The following is a 26,553-nucleotide window of genomic DNA, read 5'->3' on the forward strand; positions in this document are numbered from 1 at the left end:
ACTTCCTTTTCTGTGCCCACCAGGTGACTTCTAGCATGTTGCCCTCCTTGGGAGAGCTGGGAAACCCCGCCACCCAAGCACCAGGGTGGGCACCCGCACACACAGTCACTGCTCATCACTGCAATAGCTTAGGTTGCGGGGCCTGGGCTGCTTCTACCTCACACCCGAGCTAACTTTTTGCTACCTGGCTACGGATGTGTTTTCCAGGCTTCCTCCCCACCTCCTACTTGTCTTTCCAATATTAAGAAGTTTAAGAGTTTATTTGAGCCCTGACTGGTGTGGCTTTCAGCTTTGCCCTCCTGCAAAGCAAAGGGTCACCAGTTCCATTCCCAATCGTGGCACATGCCTGGGTTGCGGACTCTCCCCAGCTGGGGTATGAGCAAGAGGCAACTGACGAATGTGTTTCTCTCACACACTGATGTTTCTCTCCCTTCCCTTTTCTAAAAATAAATAATAAACAAAATCTTTTTTAAAAAAGTTTACTTGACCAAAAATCTATTTGAACTGGGCAGCACCCATTCTAGCAGATAGAATGGAGCTCCTTGGATCTATATAAAATGGAAGATTTTTATAGGCAGAAGGGAGCAGAAACAAGGAAGTTAGGCAAAAAAGTTGGCTGGTTACTTTTTAATATATATTTTATTGATTATGCTATTACAGTTGTCCCATTTATCCCCCTTTATTCCCCTCTGCCCTGCACACCCCCTCCCACCTGAATTCCCCCACTTCAGTTCTTGTCCATGGGTCGTACTTATAAGTTCCTTGGCTTCTATATCTCCTATACTATTCTTGTCCTCCCCCTGTCTATTTTCTACCTACCATTTATGCTACTTATTCCCTCTACACTTTCCCCCATACCCCATCCACTCCCCGACTGATAACCCTCCATGTGATCTTCATTTCTGTGATTCTGTTCCTGTTCTAGTTGTTTGCTTAGCTAGTTTTTGTTTTTGTTTCTTGTATCTGTGAGTCTGTTTTGTTTGTTCATTTATTTTATATTCCATCTGTAAGTGAAGTCATACTGCATTTGTCTTTCTGTGTCCAACTACTTCACTTAGTGTAATATCCTCTAGGTCCATCCATAGGCTCACAAATGACAAGATTTCATTCTTTTTTATAGCTGAGTAATATTCCATTGTGTGTATGTGTGTGTGTGCAACATCCTCTTTATCCATCCATTTATTGATGGACACTTAGGTTGCTTCCATAGCTTGGCTATTGTAAATAATGCTCCAATGAATGTAGGAGTGCATGTACATTTTCAAATTAGTGTTTTTGTTTTCTTTATATAAATATCCAGAAGTGGATGGCTGCATCATCTGGTAGTTCTATTTTTAATTTTTTGAGGAAATTCCATATGGTTTTCTATAGTGGCTGCATCATTTTACATTCCCACCGGCAATGTACAAGGGTTTCCTTTCCTCCACGTGCTCACCAACACTTGTTATTTATTGCGTTTTTGACAATAGGCCATTTTGACAGGTGTGAGGCGATATCTCTGTGTGGTTTTGATTTATATCTCCTTGATAATCAATGATGTTGAGCTTCTTTTCATGTGCCCATTGGCCATCTGTACCTCTTCTTTGGAAAAATGTCTATTCCAGTCCTCTGCCCATTTTTTTAAATCAGGTTTCTTTTCTGATAGTAAGCTATATAAGTTCTTTATATTTTTTGGACGCTAACCCATTATTGTATGTATAATTTGCAAATATCTTCTCCCATTCCATAGGCCGCCTTTCGCTTTGTTGATGGTCTCCTTCACTGTGCAAGATCATTTAAGTTTGATGTAATTCCATTTGTTTACTTTTATTTTTGTTGTCCTTGCCTGAGGAGACTGGTTTAGAAAAATATTTCCAAGACAGACATCAAAGAGTTTACTGCTTATATTTTCTTCTAGGCATTTTATGATTTCAGGTCTTACATGCAAGTCTTTAGTACATTTTGAATTTATTTTTGTATATACTGTAAGATAGTCAGTGGCATTCTTTTGCATGTAAATGTTCAATTTTCCCAATACCATTATTGAAAAGACTGTTTTCTCCCAATTTTACATTCTTGCCTCCTTTGTCATTCAGTAATTGACCATACATGTACTGGTTATTTCTGGGCCCTCTATTCTACTCTTATTGATCTATGGGACTGTTTTCATGCCAGTATCATACTGTTTCAATTACTGTAGCTTTGCACTATAGTTTGAAATCAGGGAGCTATTTAACTTTTAGGATTCTTTGTCGTTGTTGTTGTGTGTTGTTGTTGTGTGTGTGTGTGTGTATTTTAACACCTTCCTGAGGGATCTAGTGCATTTACAGTCCAGAATCTGGATATGTCCAAGTTAAGAGTACAGTGTACAAGCTGTGAAGCAGGATAGATGGGCTTGAATTCCACCTCCACTACATAATGAACATTTCTGATAAATTTAACAATTTCTCTAAGTTTCTAATGGTCAGCCCAGCTCGGAAAATGGGAGTGACAATATCCACTCGCAGGGCTCTTGGGAAGAATAAATACACTGTGTATGCCTAGCTAGAACAGGTGCTCAATTAAGTAATCTCCAGTAATTACTGGCCTGTCAGTCGCTGTTATCATTGGCCACCTATCCTCTAGTTTTGCCAAGTCATGAGTTAATCCCGTCAGCAGGAAGACCTCCTGGCTAAAATTAGCTAACTCTTCACCTTGAATTATTTTCCCTCTCTGAGATGAGATGAAATGTTACCGGGTCTCTTTAAGAGCCCAGCTCCAGCGGGCGCCCCTCCTAGGCCCACGGGGGGAATGGAGGCGGTCCGTAGATTGTGGCCAGCGAGGCCGCTGATCTCGCTGACTCGCGCTAACTCATAACGGGAAGGAAGCACAGACTGGCCGGATCTGTCCACGGGGCTATGCTTCTGCGGCAGCTGCGAAGCTGGGCCGCCGGAACTCTGCACGGGGCGGGCCCGGGGAGCCCGGCCTGGGGCCGTGGGCTGCGAGGGGCGCAGCGCCGGGCCTGGCCTCAAGGTAACGTCTCTAGGTACCACCTTGCGGGCAACTGATGGGGCTTACGCCTTAGCGCTGAGCTGCCTCCGTCCCACTCCTCTCCTAGGGCTCCTGGGACCTGCCCAAACCGTAATCGCTTCCTCGGAAGTGTTGGGGGGATTACTCCTGGTGGCTACAGGAAGGGGCGGGGACAGCCCCTGGCGCCCAGGCCAGATAGAAGCGGGCTGCGGCTGCGAGCCAGTGAGGCCTTGGGGGCTCCCGGCCCGTCTCTTATTCGGAGTTAGGGAGCCCTCTAAAGAGCGGAAAGAACACCACTCCCTGTGGGTGGGGCCTGCTCCAGTCCACCGTACATCTCCTGGTCTGATTCTTTTGGCCTAAGGGGTGATGGGGTCTGGGAACTGCAGATAAACAGCCCCCCAATGGGTGGCGGGGGGGGGGGTTAGGTTGGGTGCCCTGCCTCTCCCACAGCTGGTGGAGGCCCTCCCCTTCACAAACGGGAACCATAGTTACAGCCAGGTTCTTTGGCCTCGGGCTGTTGGGTGGCACCCTAGAGCCACCTGTGAGGTGGGTAGGACTCTCTATCAGCCTTGGGCCTACAGGAGAAACCTGAGCCCTGGGCCGAAACCTAAGGCCACAGCCAACTCTTACTGATGCACTTCGAGTGGAGTCCACTTTGCGTTTTCCGCTTGCTGGATCATAGATATAAAATGTTTAGGAGATGGAGAGTATAATATTCTAGGTGAAAAAAAGCTGCGCACAGCTGCGTCCTGGACATGCCAACAGGACCCAGGGAGCAGTTGCACAGTCTCGCGAGATCAGGCCGACCGCTGTAGTGGTCTGCCTCTGTCCACGCATGGAAGGTCTCATGGGTCCATGGAAAACATTTTTAGGTCGAGGAGCAAGCATAGAAATTGTTGTTTTTGTGGTGGCTTAGCAAATCAGGACACAGAAGAGTGATCCATTTAAAACTGAGTTTAAACACTGATTTCCTTTCTTTTGTAGATAAAGATAAAGAAAATGAGAAAGAAAAAAAGTCAGTGGTAAGTCCCTCTTTTACGTACACTTTCCATATAGAAATTTCTTTTTGAGGAGGAGAGTGAAGGGATATTCACAGTAAAAAAGCAAATACCAGAGGATCTCCAGGGGCAGGGAGGTCTGTCTCCATCCTGGGCCTCAGGATCCCTCCCCAGGGGCCACGGGGTATCTTTTATGATGGACTGTTATTCATCTATTCGGAGTCATGTTTTTGAAAAATATTTAGTGACCTGGAAAGATACTCATTACATAAGGGATAAAAAAGAGATAAAAACATATGAAGCATGATTCACATGAAATAATGTATAAACTTTCCATAGGAAAAAAACAGGAAAATATTACAGACTGTTGCAGAAATTGTCAGTCCGTTTGAGGGAAAATTGGGGCGTGTTAACAGTAGGTTTGAATGAGAGGGAGAGAGAATTTGGGGGTGAGGAGTCTTCCCTTCATTCTTTACATGTTAAATGAAATCAAACAAGGTTTTTTTTAACAGCTTTATTGAGTTTAATTTAGATGCCCCCAATTCACTCATTTTAAGTGTACAATTGAATGAATTTTAGTAAATTTGCAATTTACTAAACGTTTGCAATTTACTGACGTTGCACAGAGTTGTGCAACGTCACTACAGTCTAATTTGGAACATTTCTATCACTAGGAAACGAAACCTCCCGCCCATTTGCAGTCACTGCTCCCACCTTTAGCAACCACTAATCTACTTCCTGTCCTTGGATTTACCTTTTCTGAATATTTCCTGTGAAAGGGAATCAGATGGCAGTTCGGTCTTTTGGGTGTAGCTTCTTTCGCTTAGCGTGTTTGTGAGATGCGTCCACATTGCAGCAGTATTAATGCTCCATTCCTTTTCATTGCCAAATAGTATTCCAGTGTGTGGATGTACCACTCTCTGTCTGTTTACCAGTTGTCGGACTTTTGGGCAAGCTTCCTTTTTACTGACTGTTTCTCAGGGTCTTTAACTGGACATGCATATACAGGGTCCAGTGGGAGTAAGGCCTGCTTCAGTGTGGTTGGTAGGGTAATAATATGGATGTAATCATTTATAGTTTTAATATGAACATTTCACCTAAAATGTCATATGGTGAGCTTGAGCATGAATTGGTTATGTTACAGAATTGCATGCTTATGATCTTGTAATGAAAGGTTCTGTAGTAAAAAAAAGGGGTGTCATTTGTGCTGGACCCCGAATGTTTTGGTTCTCGCAGAGCTTTGGAACACGAGCCTGTTTGCCTCCCGAATGCTTGGTCCTGACTGAACACCTGCATGGTGGTTATCTCTGGAATTATGAGTGATTTTTATTTTTTTCTCTTAGTTTGCAATATTTCCTACTGTGAGAATGCTCAACTTTTATTTTCAGGAAAGGTTAAATGTTATTATTTAAAAATTAAGCCCAGGTGGTGTGTTGCAGGGTTAATTATGATGGCCAGGAAGCTGGAATGAGGGTGTAATGGACGGGGAAAGTGGAGGTGGACTTGGGCATGTCACAGGGAGGTGGGCCAGGCCGGCCACGTGCTCCGCAGTTTGCGAACCTCCTTTCTTGCCATCTCCTGTTACTTTACTCCCAGCTTCACACTCGTGCGTTTCGTGGGTGCCAGGGCTGGCTCCTGAGTCCACAGGGCTTGGCACCCAGTAGGCCTCCAATGAACAGTCAGAAGATGGTCAAAGATGAGAAACGTGTATAGAAAATAATGCTTGCCTGAAACGTGCTGAGGTGCAATGATGTTTCTCTCTGAGCAGTGCAGTATAGTGGTATTTTCTATTTTAGGAATTTTTTCTGTTTTCTTCAATGGGCAGGCACTCCTCTTATAATAGTTTTAGATATTACTTTTAAGAAAAATGAAAGACCTCCTTTGCTTGGCTTCTCTTTTTTTTCCCTCTACGATGGGGGCACTTGGTGGGGTTCTTCATGCTTTGCCTGCTCTACTGGGAAACCCAGTCATTAATCGAAGGCCTTAGATTTACCCGCTTTTAGGATTTCACGGTGGGAATGGAAACAAGTGTTTCTCACAGAAGTTCTCATCTGAACAACATGTCCCTTGTAGTGAATGGGAAAGAAACAACATCTGTGCGGAATGACATTTGGTTGAGCTCTTTTTAAATATTTAGGAAGAGGAGTAGTTCCCTTTGAGGAACAATGAAGAAAAATCAAGTCTGCTAGTGCCCTAATGGGATTCTCCCTTTTGTGCACTCCCTTGGGTTCATTTTATAGTTTCCAGTTCCAAAGGAGGGAGCTGGCAGGCAGCTGGGATTGGAGGGCGGCCTGACGTCTGTTGGAAGTGTGACCATCCAGCTCTTCTGGGTACCTGTTAGGGTCAAGGCTGGGGGAAACCTTCACAGCCCACGGACAGAGTTTATAGGAAGTGGGGCAACTTGTGACCTCACATTTTATGTAGGGTGTGAGTGAGGCTCCACTGGGGTCATGAAAAGGGGTCTGCCCCGCCTGGGTGTGAATTCCAGCTCTTTCTCCTGCTAGGCCTGGTATCTTGGGCAAGTCACCTAAATGGTCCACATTTCTCTGGGAGCCTCCAGCCTGAGTGTCAAGGTCACTGTGCAGCAGAACGGGGCTTCCTCTGACTCTCTGTGGCCCGGGGACATCTCAGAGGTGTTCTCCAGGGCCAGTTTGTCTTCCTACTTATGCGGAACTGCCCATTTGCTTTTGCGATCTGCTGGAATCAAAGTCCCCAGCAATGCCTGGCGGAGCAGAGCCTTGTCAGAATTGCTGGGCAGCAGATATGTGGGCCCCAACCCAGAGTCTGATTCAGAGGGTCTGGTGCTTCTGAAGCAGGGTGTCTGTGGTCCAGTGATGCTCGCCTTTCTGCGTGTTGAAATTGAAATGACCTGCAAATCTTTGTGCCTGAGTCCCACCAGAGAGATTGTGTTGTGATCAGTCTGGGTCGTGGCTCCCTTGTATAGATTTTTAAAAGCTGCCAGGTGATTCTAGCATCTATTCAAGACTGAAAACTATTGCCTTGAATGCTTACTTCCCACAGTGAGGTACTTGTGGGAGTGTCCTTGGTTGTTGGTACAGATAATGCCCAGATGGCTCTCTGTGGCCCTCCCCTTCAGTCTGTGACACCTCCTTCCCCCAGGGCAGTTAGTGTGAGCAGCGTGTGGGCTCCGGCTGTCCTCCCTGGTTTACTCCCTTCTTCAAGCCTCCGTGTTCTCCCTGGGAAAATGTCAGGACCACTTCGCAGGTCCTGGTGAGGTCAAGTGTGATGATGGTGTACGTTACCCCTCTTAGGGCCTGGCTTGCAAGCAGGCTCTCAGTCAAGTCCTTTTCTCCTGTCCCAATGCCTTCCTGTCCAGGACAGCACGCTCTTCTGCACCAAGCGTTGCGTTATGAGTTAGGTTCTAGGGAGCATGTACATGCTTTCTAATCTCAAACCCATTAGAAGTGAAGGAGGCAGGACACGAAGACCTAAAATCTAATAGTGTGAGGGGGTGAGCCAGGGAAGGACAGAGCTGGGGTGGCTGAGGACAACCCTGTGGTCTAGGGGTTGACATAAGGGCGGGTCTGTGCTGGAGGGCAGTGGTCTGGTGCCCAATTTGTGTCCAGATTGAAGTCTTGGACTGAACCAATTAAGCTGTTTCCCTGAGCGCATCTCTAGAAATCCTTCCCAGTTATTCCCACAGATGCTTGATTTCTGGTTCTAACATGCGTTTATCTTTTGCTAGATCTGTATCGAGGGCAATATTGCCAGCGGGAAGACGACATGCCTGGAGTTCTTCTCCAACACAACGGACATCGAGGTACGGCCTCCGCAGCAGGTTTGAAGGAACCTGCGTAAGCTTGACAGAGTAGTTTACGGGGGTGAGGTGTGGGTCAGCCCTGTGCAACAGAAACGGAATGTGGGCCACAAATGCACGCCACACGTGGAATGTAAAATTTCTAATAACCTTGCTAAAAACCCCCAAAAGAACCTGTTATTTGACATAATATACTCCAGATGTTATCAGGTCAACAGGTAAACAATATAAAAATCATCAGTGAGGTGTTCTACATTCTGTTTTTCATATTAAGTCTTTGAAGTCGGGAATGTGTTTCATATTGACAGCATATCTCAGTTTGGACTAGTTTTCTTTCAAGTTTGTAATAGCTCCGTGTGGCTCATGGCTGCTGTGTTGAACGGGGCAGGTACACGGCTCCCCACAGTCCAGTTAGGAGACTGTGAGAGGGTTCCTGCATGTGAAAGAAATCGGATTATTTAGAATGGAATGGCTGGAATGGTGCAGTGGTACATATGAGGTGTCAGGGACTATTGCTGTACATCGTCAGTTAACATAATGTCCGGTTTATCTACAGCCCAGTCACTAAAAACAACCTCACACGTGTTTTAGAATAATCTCTACACCACGACCGAGCCAACCCTTTTACTTTGTAGATTTTACTGGTGTAATATTTTCTGTTTATGTCTTTTTTTGTTGTTATTGCAGATCCTATAATTTCCATACCTTTTAGGGTCATTTGCTTTCCTTCTTTCCTGTTTTTATATCTGTCAAGCATATATATGATTTGATAAAAATGGTAAACATTATTTAGCCCTTGTCTGGCTTGTGTTCATGTCCTGCCGGGCAGAAAAGAGTTATAGAGGCCCGAGACTGCTGTCCTTCTCGAGGCTAGTTTCAAGGTCAGCCCTAGGTTGGCGTGTGGGAACTTAGATTTGGGGCGAGTTCCTCCCATTCCCTGACTGACAGGTGTAGCCCCCTGGGTGTGAACCGTGCATGCAGTACGGTTTCTTCTGGACGCCCGATCTATTCCAGGGGGTCCAGGGTTTTCCTCTGAGTGTCAGACGGAGGCCGCCTCCATGAGTGAGCCCCGATAAAAGCCCTGGACTCCCCTGCTCAGCCAGCCTCCCTGGCAGACACTGTTTCACACATGTTGGCACAGTCCGCTGCTGGGGGTAGAGTGTGTCCTGTGTGACTCCCTTGGGACAGGCTCCTGGGAAGCTTGCGCCTGTTTTTTTCTCCACATTTCATCCACCCCCTTTGCCCTTTGCTGGTTTTGCTTTGTGCCTTCACACTGTAATAAACCTTAGCTCTGAGTACGATTATATACTGTGTCCCATTAGGCCTCCCAGTGAATCGCCAAACCTGGGGAGGCGCAGGTCCTGGGGACTCCTGGTGCACCTGCCTGAGTGGCGTCACTCCTGTTGGCGCTTTTGAAGTACAGTTGGCCCTTGAACAACACAGGCGTTAGGGGTGCTGACCCCGTGTGGTCCAAAATTCTATATAACGTTTGACAGCCCCAAAACTTAACTGCCTTTGGTATCTGTGGGGAGTTGGTTCCAAGAACCCCCCACCCCCGCACGGATACCAAAGCTGCAAGGTGCTCAGTTCCCCGTATAAAATGGCACAGATCAACCCTCCACACCTGTAGGCATCCAATCACAGACTGAAAACACTACAGGTATTTACTGAAAAAAAAAATCAGTGTATTAGCGGACCCACGCAGTCCAAACCCACGTGTTCAAGGGTGGACTGTACCTGTATTCTCCCCGGAGACCGTGGAGCCAATGAACAACCACAATAGTAACAGCAATCGCGGTGAACTTACCTAAGGCCATGCGACCATGTGCCAGGCACTGTGTGGAGGCTCCATTCTATCGTCTAATCGATTTCATCTTTACAAAAGTAGTCCCTATGAGATAGGTGCTATTATTACCTCAGCTGCAGAGGAGGAATCTGAGGCTTAGTGAGGTTAAACTGCTTGGCCGGGTTCACGTGGCTAGTGGTGGAGCCAGTGTAGGTGAAGTTGTGGCCCTCCGCAGAGGGCTGCTCAGCTATTTTGGCTCATCCTGAGTGCTCAGATTTTGGTTCTTCCTCCCCTCACCCCCCACAATGCTTAGATGCTTTCACAGCGCTCAGAGCTGAGGGACAGCAGCCCTTCGATGTTTTCTTTCCTTGCAGGTGTGCCCGGAGCCCGTGTCCAAGTGGAGAAGCCTCCGTGGCCATAATCCTCTGGTGAGTGTGTTGTTTCCTGCGTGAACGACCAGCTTCCTTTTAACTGCCTGGGAGGGGTTGTGCTGGTGCCTGAGCCTGCCCCCCTGCCCACGCACTTCCTTGCTCTTAGCTGGGTTGGAGGAGGGGACAGATGGAAGATGGCAGCACGTAGGTGTTCCGAGGTCTAGCATCTTGGAGGCTTGCGTGCGCATGCGCAGAGCCCAAGGACCGCCCAGCAGTGATCTTACGTCTAATTGGCTCACTGTTGTTTGCTGGGGCCCAGCACACCGCCGAGCATTGAGCAGGTGCTTGTTTGGTCATTCATTCAACCAGTAATTGTTGCCCGCTTCTGCTGTCCTGGCCCTAATATTCCAGGGTGGGGAGACGGAAGACAATCACGTGTGTGATATGGCGGGTAGTGACTGGAGTTATGAAGAAATCTAAAGCAGATAAAAAAAGATACTATTTTAATCAGGAAGAAACTCTGAGAGTCTTTGAATAAAGAATCCCAGAGACATGAAAAGAGTTTTCACCCCTCCGCTTAAGAGAGAAGATGGAATGCCAGTCCTTGTCTTTGAGCAAAACAGAAAAGCCTCAGAAACATTCTCATTCTCTAGTAAACCGGGAGGGGCCAGGGCTGGGTCATTGAGCAGGACGACTAGAGTTACAGATGTTCAGGGTTAGGGCGGTGACATTTTACAGGACACAGTCCCAGTCTCAAGGACTGGGTCTGAGGATCTTCGGTACAAAGGGTGTTTCCAATGACAGTTTTATAATACAAAGGGTAACAGAATCAGATATTTTTATACAAGTTCCCACTCTGGGTGGAAGATTAGGTATGGCAGTTTTGTGAAAGGTTTCAATTCACCGCTGTCTGAATTGGCTTTCTGATGCAGAAAGATGTTTGTTTCCGCAGCCCTCAAACGAGAGGGAGTGTGTCTCCTAACCTTTCTGAGATTTTTCTTTTCAATGCAGAGTTGGAGTTTCATTGGTTCGCAACAAGGAAAAAAAAAGCAATGTGGAAGAGAGCAGAGTAAGACTATTAGCAAATGGAATCTGGAGCAGGAAGTGTTTTGCATCTCAGGCAGTAGAGCGTGGTGGGTGGGGCTTCTAGCTGAGTCGGGATAGCTGGGAAGGTGTCTCTAATTAGGTGACATTTGAGCAGAGACCGAGACAACGTGTGGGAACGAGCAATGCACACATCTGGAGGGAGAGCATTCAGACAGAGGGCACAGCACATGGGAGGGCCCTGCGGTGGGGTTGTGCTGGGGTGGGGGGGGCACTAAGGAGGCTCGTGTAGTTGGAAGTCACTGAGCCAGGGGAAGAATGGTGAGGGACGACAGAAGGTGGAAGTGATTGTCTGGTGCTCTGTGGGCCTTGGTAAGGGCTTTGGACTTGATTCTGAATGCAGCGGGAAGGCACTGGAAAGTCATGAGCAGGGAGCGACAAGAACTGATTGAGGTTGAAGGGACTTGCTTTGGCTGCTGGATGGAGAGTAGACTCCAGGGACTCAAGGAACATTTATCGAATGTCTGAGTGAATGTTCCCTGGGGACTTTCTATTGGCTCCTACTATAGCTCTTACTAGGCTGTCCCGTAAGTCTCCAGTGTCTGTCTCCATCTGCTCCATCTTCAGGGCCCTGTGACCACGTTGGGTTTATGTCTGGCCCCAGTTCAGCCCCACTCGGGTTTTATGAGATGGCTGTCAGTGACCAAAATGACCGCAGTTCTGTCGATAGAGCTCTTTAAGGTAAATCACTGTCGTTTTCCCTTCTGCAGGGTCTGATGTACAGCGATGCCAGTCGATGGGGCCTCACGCTGCAGACATATGTTCAGCTTACCATGCTGGAACAGCACACCTGTCCCCAGGTACCTTTCAGAGGCTTGGTTTCAGCCTTCTTAACATTTTCCTCAAATGAGGGGCATACGATTGCCAGGAAGGGAACCCTCACAAGGAGGCCTCGCCGGACCTTCAGCGCTGCTTTGCCTTCTGTGTCCTGGGCCAAGGTCTCCGTTCCTGCACCTCTCTGAGGACCCCACCCGCCAGCCTCAGCTGGTCAGGAAGTGTCTATGATACCACTGTGAGCCTGAGTCTTCATGACCCGACCATGACTGGGCTCCACACCATTTACCTCAGTTCTCAAACTGTGGGCCCTGGACCAGGAGTGGCAGCAGCACCTGGGAGCCCGTCAGAAAGGCACATTTTCTGGCCCTGTCCTGACCAGCTGACTCAGAAGTCCTGGTGGTGAGGCCCAGCAATCTGTGTTTTGTCAGGCACTGCAGGCGATTTTAATATGTTCCTTGTTTGCTCGTGTGTTTGGGTATTATTCTCTAGCTGTCACAAGGGCTAGGTATTGATTCAAATTCTTGACAGGAAGAATCCGATTGGCTCAGCTTGGGTCAGGTGTCTAGTCCTGGGCCATTCAGGTGTTGGGAAGATCATGGAGCGCAAACAGGCTGCCCGGGCCCCTTCCATCAGCAGGGATGTGAATCGAGGCCAAGTCTCTTAGAAGAAAGGCTGGCTGAGATGGTCCTGATCGGCAGCTGTGGTTCAAATCCAAGTATAACCCAAGAGACTGGCTTTGGAGGTTCTCCAAGGAGGAGACCCCTACAGCCAGTAATGTTGACGCAGCCCCTTGGCTGGGTAGTGATCAAGTTGTTGAGCACTTTCAACTATAGCCATTGCTCTTCTACAGATCTGTGTCTTAAAAAGTGGAAAGATACGAGCAGAACCATACGAATTTCTGTCTGCCCAAATATCATTCAAAATGATTCAGGGTGGAGGATCTGAGGTCAGCACTTTTTCCCTTTTTCTACTTTTGAGCACTTTATTTTTCCTGAGTGGGCAGTCACTTGGAAACCTGAAGTCTGTCTATTATGTCTGAATATAATGGGACATACCACGAAGGAAGTTGACAGAGAAAGAGAGATGGACAGACTTGGAAAGATGAGCAGAGAGAGAAATGGATGGATGGGGAGCTAGACAAAGACGGGCAGTGGAGAGTAGTAAGTAATGAGAGGACGGATGGACAGATAGACACCCAGGGGGACAGGGAGCCAGGAAATTCCTGGGTTATGCTTTTGAACCTGCCCCTGATTTGCTGGTGCAGGTCCCACGGGTGCTGTGGGTGTGTGGGTGCCATGCTGAGTGAGAGCAGTGTTTTCCCACGGGGCATCGAGGGTAAGGGCCCCTCCTGCTTCCCAGTGGGACACTGGGACACAGGGAAAGGTCATCTGTTGGGGGGCGTGAGCACTCTGCCATGGAGGGGTGATTTCAGTGTCGTCCTCCTTCCTCCTGGGCACAGCCCTCCCCAGTTTCCTATGGGCTGCAGTGACCCCACCCGGCCCTGTGAGAAAGCCTCAAGGCTGGCAGGTCTCACATCCCTGTGGGGCCCCCGAAAACCAGACTCCGAGGCACGGATGGCATAGTCCCCATAATGTCGCTTAAACCCCTGTCCTCTCTGGGCTCTGCCTTAGGCACTCAGATCCCTCTGCTTAGGAAAAGTCACCCATTTGAGGTCTGTAGTAATCACCATACTTTGCACTTGACACTGCTTTGCTGGATAGCACTTAGCAAGTTTTTCTAGCACTTCCCCAAACCCACAATCCAGGGGCAGCTTAGCGCTCTTGTGATAGAGGCTGCTGAGTGCCCAGGCCTCCAGCTTTGCCACACTGGCCCCTGAGCCTCAGGGTGCGGAGGGCATCCATGCTGCTGAGCTCTGTGTCAGAGGCTTGTATTCAGCACAGACCACAGTCGGGGGGAGCACAGGTGGCCTCCTCCTCTTTCCCTGAGTTAGTGAATCACTTTTTGTTTTCTTTTAGACATCAGCTGTACGGTTGATGGAGCGGTCGATTCACAGCGCAAGATACATTTTTGTAGAAAACCTGTATAGAAGGTACCATAGCCTGCACAATTGATATTTTATATTTCATTCTTCAAAATGAAATGGGAACTTGTTTGTCCAGAGGACAGGCACTGGGTGCCTGCTGCGCTGTGTCGCTTCAGTGCGGCCACAGGAGTGCTTCTGTGTAACCACCACGGAACCTCAGTGGCCGCTGGCTCTCTGCATTGATTCCTCAGTCATATTGGGGGGTAGGCCAGGCAGCCCTGCTGACCTTGGTCGGGCTCTGTGATATGTCTGGGGTCGGCTGGTCTGGGGTGGCCCTGACAAGGGGGGACGAGGTGGCTCACCTCTTTCTCTTGCCTCTCGTCCTCCTTCTGGGACCTGCAAGCGGACCTGGGCATTCACTTCTTATGGTGACGGTGGGAGGCAGCAGCACCCGCGGAAACCCACGATTGCTCTTTCAGGGGCCTCAGCTTCACATTTGCTAACATCCCATTGGCCAAAGCTGACCCAGTCTGAGAGATGGGGGCGCTCTTGTGAGTTCCACGCCAAAGTAGGAGGGTGTTGGAAGGTGAAGATTTGGGGTGACGAGACCAATCGGTCTAGCTCAGTGTGCATGATATTTGCTCTGGTTTTCACTCAAAACCGTCTTTTGCCCTCATGGGAGCAGACTCTGTCATACTGGCGTAGTTGGAGGGGACTTCTGGTGGCCCACAGTGCTGAGGCCTGAAAGGCGTGGGGCCCTCCAGTCCTGTGTTCACCCGGCTGCATATTTTTAGGGTCTTGGGAAAATTGGTTGCAGGCTGGGGCCTGAAGCTTCGGCTTTTTCCATGCCCTCCCTTCTTGTCAGCTCTGTGGCTGGTCCCCTTCTCCTGGCCCCGTCCCCCCCAGTCACTGCTTTTTTCTGCTTTCAGCTCTGGGGTCCTGCTTTCAGCTCTGGGATGCTGCTGTCGCTCCCTTGCAGAGCTGGTCTGATGCCTGCCTTCCACCCTGTACATGCTGCCTGCCTTCCACCCTGTACGTGCTGCCTGCCCATTCCTTCTCGTTTGCCGCTATCTCCTAAATGTCACCCCTCCTGACCCTCCCCACCCACTGGGTGTAGATCGTAAATCTCGCAAGCCCCTTGTAATTCTTAGTTACGACTTTCTGTTGATTGAACCATATGAAATTCTTATTATTTGACCTGCAAAAGTGGCAGTTTCATGTGGATTCACTTAGTATGTGTCTTTGTTTCATCGTCTATTGCATGCCCTCCACCCCACTGGCCCATAAGCCCCTTGAGGACAGGGACCACGTCTGGTCGCTTGCCCAGCACCGAGCCGGCACCCGGCTGATCCTTGTTAACCGCTGTCTTGTTGAGTGACCAGACCCGTGGCTGCTCTTCCGTCTCCAGCCTCCGGGCCCAGCCCTTTCACACCCGCTCCTTCGAGGGACCACAGAAGGGCTTCTCCCATGGGCCCTGGGCCTCCATGGAGCATGCGCTTCATTCAGCCTGTGCCCCCACCCAGTCTGAGCATTAGAGCCATGTTCTGGAGTCAGGGACAGCAGCCAGGGCAAGTCCTGCCTGGAGCTTCGTCCTCAGACCTCAGATTCCTCTTGAGGGCTCTGCCCGCCCAGCAGACCCTGTTCCTGGTGCTGGTGTCCCCTCTTCCCCCGGCTGCCCAGTTTCCAGGGAGGCCGCCGGCTGAGCTGTCTGTGCCCTGCTCATTTCCGAATCCCTCGCTTCTCTGCTCTCTGCCTGTTTGTGCCTCTGCCAGAGGGCAGGCAGGCAGAAGAGGGAAGAGAAGAGAGCAAGGGAGCGCTTTTGGTGTTTGTTTACCGCCTGGTGAAAGTAAAGAGCAGACTCGAAGAGCAGACTCTGGACAGCGGGGCGGGAGTCCTGTGACCCTCCCGTAGCCTGGCTGTCTCTTGTCTTCTGGGCGGGGTCGTGTTGGCCGCTTGTGGCTGTTTTTGAAGAGGATGAGCTGAAGTGGATGAGCAGAGGTCAAGGGCAGCGAGTGCGGTGTGGAGCTGGGGGCACCTGGGTTGCATCCCCGCCCTGGGGCTTGCTCTGTTGTGAGCACGACCAAATCTCACAGAGCCCCTCTTGTCTCTACTTCCTGTCGTCCGTCTCTGGAGGAGAGCCCTTGGAACAGCTGCCTGGTTTTGGTCCTGTGACCCTCATGCAGGTCCTTGGTCTTCATGAAGTTTACCGGTTAAGCCCCCTGCACCATAGGTTGTCCAGTGCCTGGTGGATTTTCCCAGTAGCCCCTTATCTTTGCTTGTCACAGGGTCAGTTCTGCCTGGTGTCCGTGGCCTTTGGTTACTCACACCAGTAGTCCTTCATTATGATATACTTCTGATGGTGCTTCTGTATTTCGTGGTCTGGGTGGCCGTGGTCCAGGTCGCTGGTGCCAGTCACATGGGCCTTGCCCTGGGCTGTTCTGTGGGTAGTGTGGGAAAGGCTGTAGCTTTCAACCTTTTTGATCTGTTTCACTGTCCTGGTAATTCCATACGTATCTCTTCCTCCCTGACCCTCCCAGAAAGCCTGACATCGGTGGTTAGGATTTTGGTGGGACAACGAACCGTGGAAGAAATGCCCAGTGTCCTTGTTTCTGTTCTTGGCCTCTAATGCTTTTAAGTTCATACCCCGCCCACCGCCCCCAGGGCATGGGTTCCCCTGGATACCCAGTTCCGGTGTCACTTGGTGAAGTCAGAGGCTGTTGGGCAGTGTGTGGCCTCAGGTGCCCCAGAGGCTCCTGGGAGCACCAGGCACCGAGGTGAGCCAGGCCACACCCACTTCGGTTTCAGGGAGGTGGGAGAAGGCTATGCTCCTCAAACCCTTTCACCGCAGCCCTCCAAGGGCAGAGGAAACATCACACAGGCAGCTGACTCCCTGCTTCTCCCCTGGCCCCTGTGGCCCAGAGCAGGCTGCTGACAAAATGGAAATGTTTTTGGAGTCTCCTCTTTTATGTTAGAAAGCCATAGGGTTTTGCATTCTGATCCATCACGTGTTCTTTCTTCTGTTTGTGTCTGTAACAAACATCATGCTTAGCATGTGGCTTGGAGTACCCTCCTCTTTTAGCCTTCTACTTGAGTCCCCAAGTTGGGGAGGCAGAGAACCCAGGGGAGAGGTACTGAGAAGCTTCTTCCTAGGGCAGGTGCTTTACCTGCGTGCTGGGCCAGCTCATCTGTGTCCCCCAGATTGGGGCATTTACTCAAGTGCTCGGGCCGAGCGGGGCGGTGTGGACAGGAGCTGCGTTATCATGTGGTACTTGCATGTCCCTGCTCTTCAAGCCTTCCAGGCAGCCCTGCGTAGGTGCTGTCGACCCTGGTTGGCAGAGCGGGAACTGAGATGGGATTGGGAAGCCAGTGCTCCTTCCCAGCTGGGCAGGAAGCTGGCTGGGCGAGCTGCCGCGGACCCGCTGTGTGGCGCAGTGGGAATGAATGACGGGGGAGGGACATCCAGGTTTCTCTCATCGGTAAGGCCAGAGGCGTCAGGCCCACTGAACCCCCAAAGTGCTGGGTCAGGGGAGTCAGCATCTCCCACAGATCCCTGTGCATCAGGTTAACGTGCAGATGCTGCTTCGCTGAGGGGGGTTGGGGCCCAAGAGCCTGCATTTCTAACCTGGGGAGGCACCATCCTGCTGGGTGGGGCCCGTGCTTGGAGGGGCGGGGCCTCAGAAGAAGCCAGCAGCCAGGTGGCCTTCCAGGCGCCCATGTTTCAGTGCCCAGCCCTTTCCCTCTGGAGTTGGGTCCCTGTGGCTTCCTTGGGGCGTCTCCTGGGCCTTTGGGGTCCTGAAAGCTGGGTCCCAGCCTGCAGGTGGTCTTTGGGGCCAGGTGGGGAAAGTGCTTCACGGGGCAGATTTCCTCCATTTCCTTTGGCTCTTGCTCTTTCTTCACTTCACGTGCGTTGGCTCAAGTTTGGTTGTGGGGGGTTTGTTGTGTTAACTTGGTTTCAGGGTCTCTGGGTTTTGCTGCGTTGTGAGCATTTGATTACGAGCATTTCCATGTCATCGAATATTATTTTACAACATCATCTTTCAGTGACTGCATGTTTTTTGTCACATAGATGTACCAAGATTTAGTTTTTCTTTATTTTAAACAGTGCTACATAAGGTATTCATGATTATTACCAAAAATACGTTTCTAGGGGTGAAACTGGTGTGCTGCGCCGCCTCCCAACCTGAGTGCTGTCCCTGTTCTCAGGGGCAGGCTTTGGAGCCTGTCTGTCCTTGGAGTGCAAGCCTCATGAGGTGGTGCCACGTTACACTGTAACCTGTCCCCAGGCAGTGGAAAGTCGGAGATGTTTAAGGTCCTTGTCATATGGATCACACGCTGGTGCCCTGGGCAATGCCTTTCAACAAAAGCCGCCCCCAGCAACCTGTGGGGAAGGGCATATCCCAGAAACTTCCTTGTGGGTAAACGGAACCCTCCTGCCTGTCCTTGCAGCGGGAAGATGCCCGAAGTGGACTATGTGGTTCTGTCGGAATGGTTTGACTGGATCGTGAGGAACATCGACGTGTCCGTGGATTTGATAGGTGAGACGGCCCTTCCCGACCTGCCCCCCTGGCCTCCCTCCCCTGGGCCCCGTGAGGAGGAGCTGGTACCGGTAAGCAGTCAGCAGGGGCAGCTGGCAGGGGGTGCCCCACATCAATTCAGCCTTTTCCCCAGGGGCAGACAGAATCTGGGGGACCCTGGTCCTTCCTGGAGAAGTACCTTGGCCTTTGTTCCTTACGCTGTTCTCCCTGAGCTCATCATGTTTGGTGGGTTGTCTAGTCTAGGGAGGGAGGGGATGATAAAACCTAGACAGTACCTGAGACCCAGTGGGTGCCGGACCCTGTGCTGAGCGCCGTCTGTGTGTGGAGCCTCATCCAGCCTCACACTGACCCCGTGAGGCTTGTGACACGGGAAGGACACGAAAGCGGGCCAAGGTGCTAGTTAGGTCACGCAGCTTGGTCAGTGGTTGAGTGGTGGGCTGACCCTGGTGGGCCTCCCCTGCTCAGAGGTGCCTCCCCCACATGCCTTCCTTCCTTCTCTCCTTGGCTTTCACTTCCAAGCCATGAACAGTCATTGGAGCCACTTTTTAAAAATTTTTTAATCTCAGTTTATCTCCGGACCAGTCCTGAGACCTGTCACCAGAGGCTGAAGATGAGGTGCAGGGAAGAGGAGAAGGTCATTCCATTGGTAAGAGCCCCCTTTAACCCTGTTAGAGATGAACTGGAAGCCGCCATCCTCCTGGCCTGGCCCGGCCCTTGGTGAGGTCATGGTGCTGCTGTCACAGAGAAGCTGAACTAGGACTTCCCCTGTGGCTGGAGACGCCAGGCCGTGTCCAGATCTGCTTCACCTCCCGGGTCCCAGGCTCAGCCGTCGGCACCATCCCCTGCCCAGGCCTCCCCAGGCTGGTCCAGTCTGCCTCCTAAAGACAGCTTGCCTCTCACCCTCTGGACCCATTCTAGAACGGGTCCTCTTGCTGCTGCTGCGGCGTCCCCAAGCTTTAGCGCAGTGCCCGGCTCAGAAGTAACACTCCTGGTGTTTGCTCACTGCTTCACCCTTCCAGGTCTGGCTCAAGGCCATGTTGGCTCCAGCTGGGATTGTCGGAACAGGCTCAGGCTGCTCTCCTTGCCCTGGTCCCTCGCTCCCACACCGGCCTCTGAAACCTGCTTCCACACGGCCGCTTGGGTGACGTTTCCAGTACAGAGCACCACTCACACAGTTTCCCAGCCCCAAACCCTCTGCACCTCATCCTGGTCCAGGGCGAGGTCCTCACTGTGTAGCACGCCATGCGGTGTCGTGCAGGGTGCAGGACGGCTTTGCCTCCCTGCACTCTGCCTTTTACACGGGAAGGGCCAGCGGTGGCTCCACACGTTCGTCCACGCACGCTCACTCACCACGGAGTTACACAAATGTGTCTTTTAAAATATTTTTTATTTTTTAAATATATAATCTTTATTATAGATTTCTCCATTACCATTTAGTCCCCTTACACCCCTTCCCCCACAGTTGCCACCCTGTTGTCCATGTCCTTGAGTCCTTTTTTGCTTGACCCCTCCACCCCTAACCTCCCCCCACTACTAGCTGTCATCTGCTCTCTATCTATGAGTCTCTCTGTTTTGCTTGTTAGTTCAGTTTGTTCATTTGATTCTACATATGGGTGAAATCATATGGTACTCGTCTTTCTCTGACTGGCTTATTTCACTTAGCACAATGTTCTCCGGGTCCATCCATGCTGTTGCAAAGGGTAAGATTTTCTTCTTTTTCACGGCTGAGTAGAATTCCACTGTGTAACTGTCTCCTGGTTGTTTTATCCACTCGTCTACCGATGGACACTTGGGCTGCTCCCATCTCTTGGTGATTGTAAATCTGCTGCAATGAACATGGGCTGCTTATAATTCTTTCGAATTAGTGTTTTGGGTTCCTTCGGATATATTCCCAGAAGTGGGATCGCTGGGTCAAAAGGCAGTTCCATTTTTAACTTTTTGAGCAAACTTCATAATGCTTTCTGTAGTGGCAGCACCAGTGTGCATTCCCGACAACAGTGCAAAAGGGTTCCCCTTTCTCCACAGCCTCACCAGCACTTGTTTTTTGATTTATTGATGACAGCCATTCTGACCGGTGTGAGATGGTAGCTCATCATGGTTTTTATGTGCCTCTCTCTGATGATTAGTGACGTTGAGCATCTTTTCATATGTCTATTGGCCATCTGTCAAGTGTGCTTTTGCATAGTGGATTAAAAAGCCTTTCAAGTTCAGTTCGGATGTCGCCTCCAGGAAGCCTTCCCTGACCTTCCCCCCATTGTGCTCCCCCAGCCCCTGGGCTTACCCTGATCACAGCCCTGAGGACCAGCATATTTACATGTTTGTTTGTTCCCCCTCCCTCAGGAAACTGAGCGCATTTTATGATTAGATCTCATTCCCTCTGATCCCCAGTATATGTCCCAGGGCCTGGCACCTATGAGATTCTCAGTTAATATTGAACTGAATGCCCCATGTGAGAAGCTACCGCTGGATGTATTCAGAGGCTGGGCAAGTGCCTACTGGGATATCATGGGGTTCTGAGCTCAGGGTGGGCTGGACTGGGGCCCCGAGGCCTGTCCAGCTCCCAAGACCTGCCCAGCCTTGTTTGCCTGGGCACCAGCGAGGTAGAGTTTAGCTGAGAAGGCCCAGGCCTTGCTCTGGGCAGCTCCTCTGAAATCCAGGGACAGGAGTGACCGGAGAAAGGGCGCAGAGGAGCAGGGACGGACTGTGCTGTGATGGGGCGGAGCTGCTCCATGAGGTGGCCCAGACGTGTTGAAGAAATGCCAAGTCTGGAGCTCACCCCAAGCCATTGTCCAAGCCATTGTCCAAGCCATTGTCTAAGCCATTGTCTAAGCCATTGTCTTAGCAGTTTTGACAGGGCCTACAGGCCACACCTGTCTTGTTGCTAAGAGAGAACCCGGTGGTGGATGAAAAAGCGGCAGCGTGGTTCTCCGAGAGCCTCTGGGCTGGGAGGAGATTGCTGCTTGAGGAGGAGGTGTTGGTAAGTGGCCAGGACACCTCGGCCTGCATGTGGGAGAGTGTACGCCATCCAGTCCTTCCTGGGGCAGAGGCACCGGTGGCTTAGGGGCGTGTCTGGGCCTCCTTACGGGCCTCCTTACGGGTTCCACCCACCCTGTTGGGCTTTCTGAAGGTGGTCTTTATGGTCTAGAGGACCCACAGGTTACAAGTTGTCTGGTGGGGCAGAAGCAGTTGGAGTGCAGCTCCCAGGCCAGGGAGGGCCGCATTCTTCTTGGTGGGGGGAGAGGTTCAGCTGCCCCGGGCTGGGATGCCCGGCCACGGCGTGGTGAGGGGTACCCTCCCCGAAAGGAACTGGTGCCCACTGCTAGAAAAGTGGCAGTAAATTCAAGAAGCCAGGTGAGAGGGGGGATGGGGTGGGGGTGCTGCTGTGGGACTCTCGTGATGCCCGGGCTGCTGTTGGAGTGAGCAGCTGCACTTTCACGGTCCGCCTGAGCCAGGTGGACTGTCGTGGGCTTCTTTGTCCAAGCCACTGCCCATGGTCACTGACAGTCACCCTGCCAGCCTGAGATCTTGCGTGGGAGAGGTGCACCTGCTGTCCTCTGTGCTCCGGCAACCTGTGTTTCCGTGTTTCCCGGCAGGAATACCTGGATGCGATTCACCAGCTCTATGAGGAGTGGCTCATCAAAGGGGGCCCTTTCCCTGTAGTGGCCCCTGTTCTGGTAAGTCCTTCCACAGGGCAGGGGACTTTTCTAGGAGACGAAACCTGGGGAATGTCGGCCACTCTGCAGTCTTGGGGAGGACTTGCAGCCGAGTCCTTCAGAGCTCGAGGATGTGCAGGAAGGAAGCAGGGAGGGTGGACAGGTCTCTTTCTTTCTCACAATCCCCATCCTGGGCTGAGTGTTGGGGTGGCGGGGACAGACCTGAGCGAAGGTGGTTTGCCTCGGCGCCATTACACCAGGGCCCGCAGTAGCATCTCACTTATCCAGCGTCATGAACGAAGGGATGTTCTAGATGGCCGAAACCTGTAGACCTCGGTTTCAACCATCTGGGATGGTGGTCTTCCTGACGTGACAGTCCCTTCTGCAGTGGGTGGCAGGCTCGGAGCCTGACCACGCCTTTTCTTGGTGGCCCAGGGCATGGAAGGAACATCGCTTGCTGTTCCGGGCCGTCCCACAGTGCTGCCTTTAGGGGGTGCTGAGGTGTGTGTGGGGGGCTGTTCGCCCCAGACCACTGATGTCTCTGAGTCCTATTCTTGCGTTTAGTGGTAACCCTTCTTTCTCCACCCGCCACTCACCGTTTTGAACTCTGATGGCGTGTCCGCCCCATCTGTGACTTCTTGCTTCTCTGTCCCCTTGTGCATGGATTTGCTGCTGTTGCACTCTCTCAGGCAGGCAGATGGGTGGGCGCCCCAGACTGTTAGGCATGTGTGCAGCGTGGGGTCGGAGGGTGGGCTGTGTGCAGACCACGTGCGCGGCCTCGGGGACCTGTGTGTGGGCTGCGCTCACACTGTTCCTCGTGGCTCTTCTGGGCAGTGCGGTGTCTGGAAAGTGAGCTCATTACTATCGTGGGTTTGTAAAGAAGGGCAGTCTGTTTTTCCCTTCATTATAGAAAATTAGATGGTATAAAATGATGAGAAACAATCATTCAAGAGCTTGCTGCAGGACCAACTATAGTGGAGTCTTGAGTGAAAATGTAGCTGAGAATGTAGATTGACCTAGGACTGGGCGCTGTTTGGCTTTAACCTTCCCCTCCCTGCCACCTCCTGCGTGTCTGCAACTGTCTCTTTGCCTTTGAAGGGAAGATGATGCTGGAGTCAAGTGCAGCCCTGTGACCGTGTGTTTAATTTCCAGGTGATTGAGGCTGACCACGACATGCAGAAAATGTTAGAACTCTTTGAACGAAACCGGGACCGAATATTAACTCCAGGGAATTGGAAATACGGTCCATAGGATGGGAAAGACCGCGCCAGAAAAAATGCTCACTGCTGCCGAGTTCGCTCTTCGGAGTGATCTGGAAAGTCTCCTGTAGGGAGGGCTTTACGTCTAGCCAGATTCGCTTTCCTAATGGTCTTTTCTCCTTTGCCAGTGTTCGTGTCCTGGGTTTCTGGCCCTCGAGGGTAAATGACAAGTGGGGACCAACGGCTTGTCATGCCCTGTAATGTTTGCAGCCCTGCACGCCCCCAGCACCTCTCAAGGTGGTTGCCCATTGCCGGGTCCCTCTCATTATGCCCTTAGGCGGGGCCAGCTGACATCCTGCTGGACTCATGGTCTCTAACCCTTCAGACCACACAGGAGGGCGAAGTAGTGGTCTTACATCCTAGGGTTGCGAGTTGAAGCTCGGAGAGGCTAAGGGACTCCCTGAGCTCTCACAGCCAGGAAGTTGGCATCATCCAGACTTTAAGCAATTCCAAAAGTGTTCTCATGCCCCTCCCTTCTGGAGGCCCCGTCTTCCCCCTGGGGACCCTCACATATCTGCGCGCAGAGAGCCGGCAGGTCCTGGAGCAAATGTCATCATTTTCTCATGATTTTAGCAGGGGCCACAGAGTGGTACTACCACTGCTGTGAGCCAGGGCAGGGAGAAAGCAGACACGGAGCCTAGGTCTTGGAGCAGAGGGAGGCACTACCGAGACTCGGGAAGGGCTGTGAGGAGCATGGCGGGGCTGGCATCCCCGAATCGCTGGCCGGGGCGAGTCGGGCCGACAGCATTCCAGGTCTGTTGGCGGTGTTGGCGGCCTTGCCGGACTCCGAGGCGGGGTTCTGTGAGCACAAGGTTGGTACGCCCCGGAGCTGCCTCGGCTGCGTGGACTGTTGCCAATTTAAAGAATATCCTGAAAAGTGCATACGTTTTCTTTTCATCAGCATCGTTAGTGACATAGTTTCCATTTACCTTTATGCTTTTTAATTTTACACGTAAAATACCTGATCAGAACCATGTAGAAATATGTCATGTACCAGGTGATTAAAAAAATTAGAAGTGTATTTTTCTTTCTCATGAAAGGAGGTGGGTCGGTGGTCCAGGGCGGGTGTGGGTGGCTCTGATGCCTGTGCCGGTGTCCTTGGGGGTGGGAGAAAGGCAAGAAGGGAGTTGCCCCCCCGCAGGCTGGGTCACCGGGTCTGGCTTCTGCGCTGTAGTGTCCCGGGCCCCACCTCCCTCTCCCTCGGTCCTCACATCCCCTCGCACTCACCGCCCGCCCTCTCAGCACTGCTGCGTCCTCAGCCCAGGACGCCTCCCGTGCTGGGCAGGGCTGGTGAGGGCAGAGACCATCAGTACAACGTGTCCCCACAGCTTGGCCCTCGGGAGGCCCTCACTAGATGTGAGGACCCTGGTAAATGACGTCGCCCAGCTTCTTTTTCCCTGTCCATTTCCCTTCCTGCCCCCTTCCATTGCCGCCTGAGCCCCTCGCCTAGCTGAGAACAGTCCTTCAGAGTCCCTTCCTGGGGTCTCACCTTCAGATCTGGGGAAGGACGGAGGTATTTACGTCTCTGAGAGCAGGGAGAAGGTGTTTCTGAAACCAGTCTACCCTGGGTGCTGTTGAATCTGCACCTCTTTCTCCTAGAGCCCTGGGGCCCGAGGGAGGAACTCATTTCAAGTGCTCGTACATCTGAGGAATGAGTAAGCTCATCCCCCTTGGCCTTGGACACCCGAAAGAGCTCTAGTTATTAAAGTAATTGGCGAGCTGTGTTGAACATGTCGGCCCTCCATTGCTGACGATCTAACACCTCCTGGTGCAGTGGTTACACTCTGAAGGCCCAGCGTCACCTGTGCGTGGCTTTCTTTCCCTAACAGTCCCGCCCCGCTGCCCCCAGCTCTCCCAAAGCTCAAGTGAACTCTGTGTTTCTCTGGTTTACATAAGATGGCGAACTTGACAAAAGCTGCCACTAAACAGAAGCTAAGAGGAAGCCGGTCTTGTGGAATCCAGAAAGGGTCTCAGCATTTACTGCTGCCTTCTTGAATTTCTGTATTTCTTGCCTTTTCCGTCTTTAAGCCCCGGGTCCGTGGAACACAGGTGTCCTGGGAGATGTCAATAGGTGTTCTGAGAATAGAGGGTTTGGGGATTCAGGGTGTTTGGGAAGCACCACCTGGGAATCCTGCCTGAGAGGTACAGGACACCTTGCTCATTAACACAAGAAGTCCTGTGACAAATACATCTTTTAAACTTTGTGTAAGCCAGGGACTCTCAAACTCATATGACAGTAGAACCCCTCCTTTGAGGAATGTGCCTTAACAACCTCCAGAACGGCCATGTTCCCTGGAAGACATCGGGAAGCACTGTGGTCGGGGGCTTCCCAGTGCTCGTGCCTTGCGGGTTCTCTAGCTCATGGTTCTCCAACCTCAGAGTATCTGAGCCTCCCGGAGGGTGGGTTAGGACGCAGATGGCTGGGTGCACCCCCAGAGTTTCCAATTCCACGGGTTAGGGCTGGGCCCGAGGATTCGTTCCCTTACAACTTCCCAGGTGGTGATGAGGCTGCTGCTGCAGGGACCACCCTTTGGGAACCACCTGCCTGGGTTGACGTTTTCTGGATCTGCACACCCAGGAGTTCAACGGAAACTCGTCACATCACTGAGCCTCTTGTGAGCGTCGGTCAGCTCGTCCATCAAGTGGGTGTGCTGCTCACTTCCCCGGGCCGGGAGGGTGACTGACCTGGCTTGCGGCTGGCTCTGCAGCACATGCTGGTTCAACGGATGCACCTGGGAAAACTGGGCCACAGTGCAGTTAATGGCTCCGTAATGGCTGTAACCACGGTAACCAGCACTTCCCATCGGAGTGGCGTGGATGCTCACCCACATGAGTTAATCCAAGTTAATCCAGGCACTGTGGTGACTGACCTGCTTAGTAGGGCCAGGTCACAGGCCTGCCTGAGGCCGGCCCTCAGGACTGTACCTCTGCCAAGTGCCTCAGGGTCATTCTAGAACAACAGAGCATGGGACAAGCAGTTGGCTTTTGAAATTTTTTTAACGTCTCTTTTTCTCACGGGACTCTGGATCTGCACCTGCCATTCTGTGGCGTGAGACGAAGGGCTGGGCGAGACGCAGCTGCCTCCCAGGCTGCAGGAGCCGACACCTCTTCCTGGACCGGCAAAGCCCTGGACTTTCTTACACACTGAGCTGATGGCTTTCTAGTCTGTTGTCTCATTTCTTGGCTAGACCTTCTCCATGGGCCCAGGTGACCTCTCACCCCCCGTTCCCTAATGCACAGCCCAGATTTACCTGTAGCCAGGGATAGATAGATGTCGGCAAGTCCAGGCTCACCTTTGGAAATGCCCAGAAAAAGGAGCA

The 26,553-nt window shown here is 51.5% G+C and overlaps 1 protein-coding gene across 2 annotated transcripts; it reads left to right on the plus strand.

Annotated features, from left to right (window-relative positions):
- The first annotated feature begins 2,782 nt into the window (after positions 1 to 2,782).
- Positions 2,783 to 24,254, plus strand: TK2 (thymidine kinase 2). 2 transcript variants are annotated; one of them, XM_037162667.2, is made up of 10 exons: positions 2,783 to 2,991; positions 3,973 to 4,010; positions 7,693 to 7,767; positions 9,925 to 9,978; positions 11,736 to 11,825; positions 13,779 to 13,852; positions 18,233 to 18,321; positions 18,888 to 18,967; positions 21,915 to 21,995; positions 23,127 to 24,254. In XM_037162667.2, the coding sequence occupies exons 1-10, from the start codon at positions 2,877 to 2,879 to the stop codon at positions 23,223 to 23,225; spliced, it is 795 nt and encodes a 264-aa protein (XP_037018562.2). In that variant the 5' UTR covers positions 2,783 to 2,876; the 3' UTR covers positions 23,226 to 24,254. The 2 variants fall into 2 exon arrangements, with proteins under 2 accessions (XP_037018562.2, XP_037018564.1); XM_037162669.2 differs by lacking the exon at positions 2,783 to 2,991 and adding an exon at positions 3,191 to 3,328.
- The last annotated feature ends 2,299 nt before the right edge of the window (positions 24,255 to 26,553 follow it).

Source organism: Artibeus jamaicensis, unplaced genomic scaffold (assembly GCF_021234435.1).
Source record: "Artibeus jamaicensis isolate MK-2021 breed Jamaican fruit bat unplaced genomic scaffold, CSHL_Jam_final contig_464, whole genome shotgun sequence".
Taxonomy (NCBI): Eukaryota; Metazoa; Chordata; class Mammalia; order Chiroptera; family Phyllostomidae; genus Artibeus; species Artibeus jamaicensis.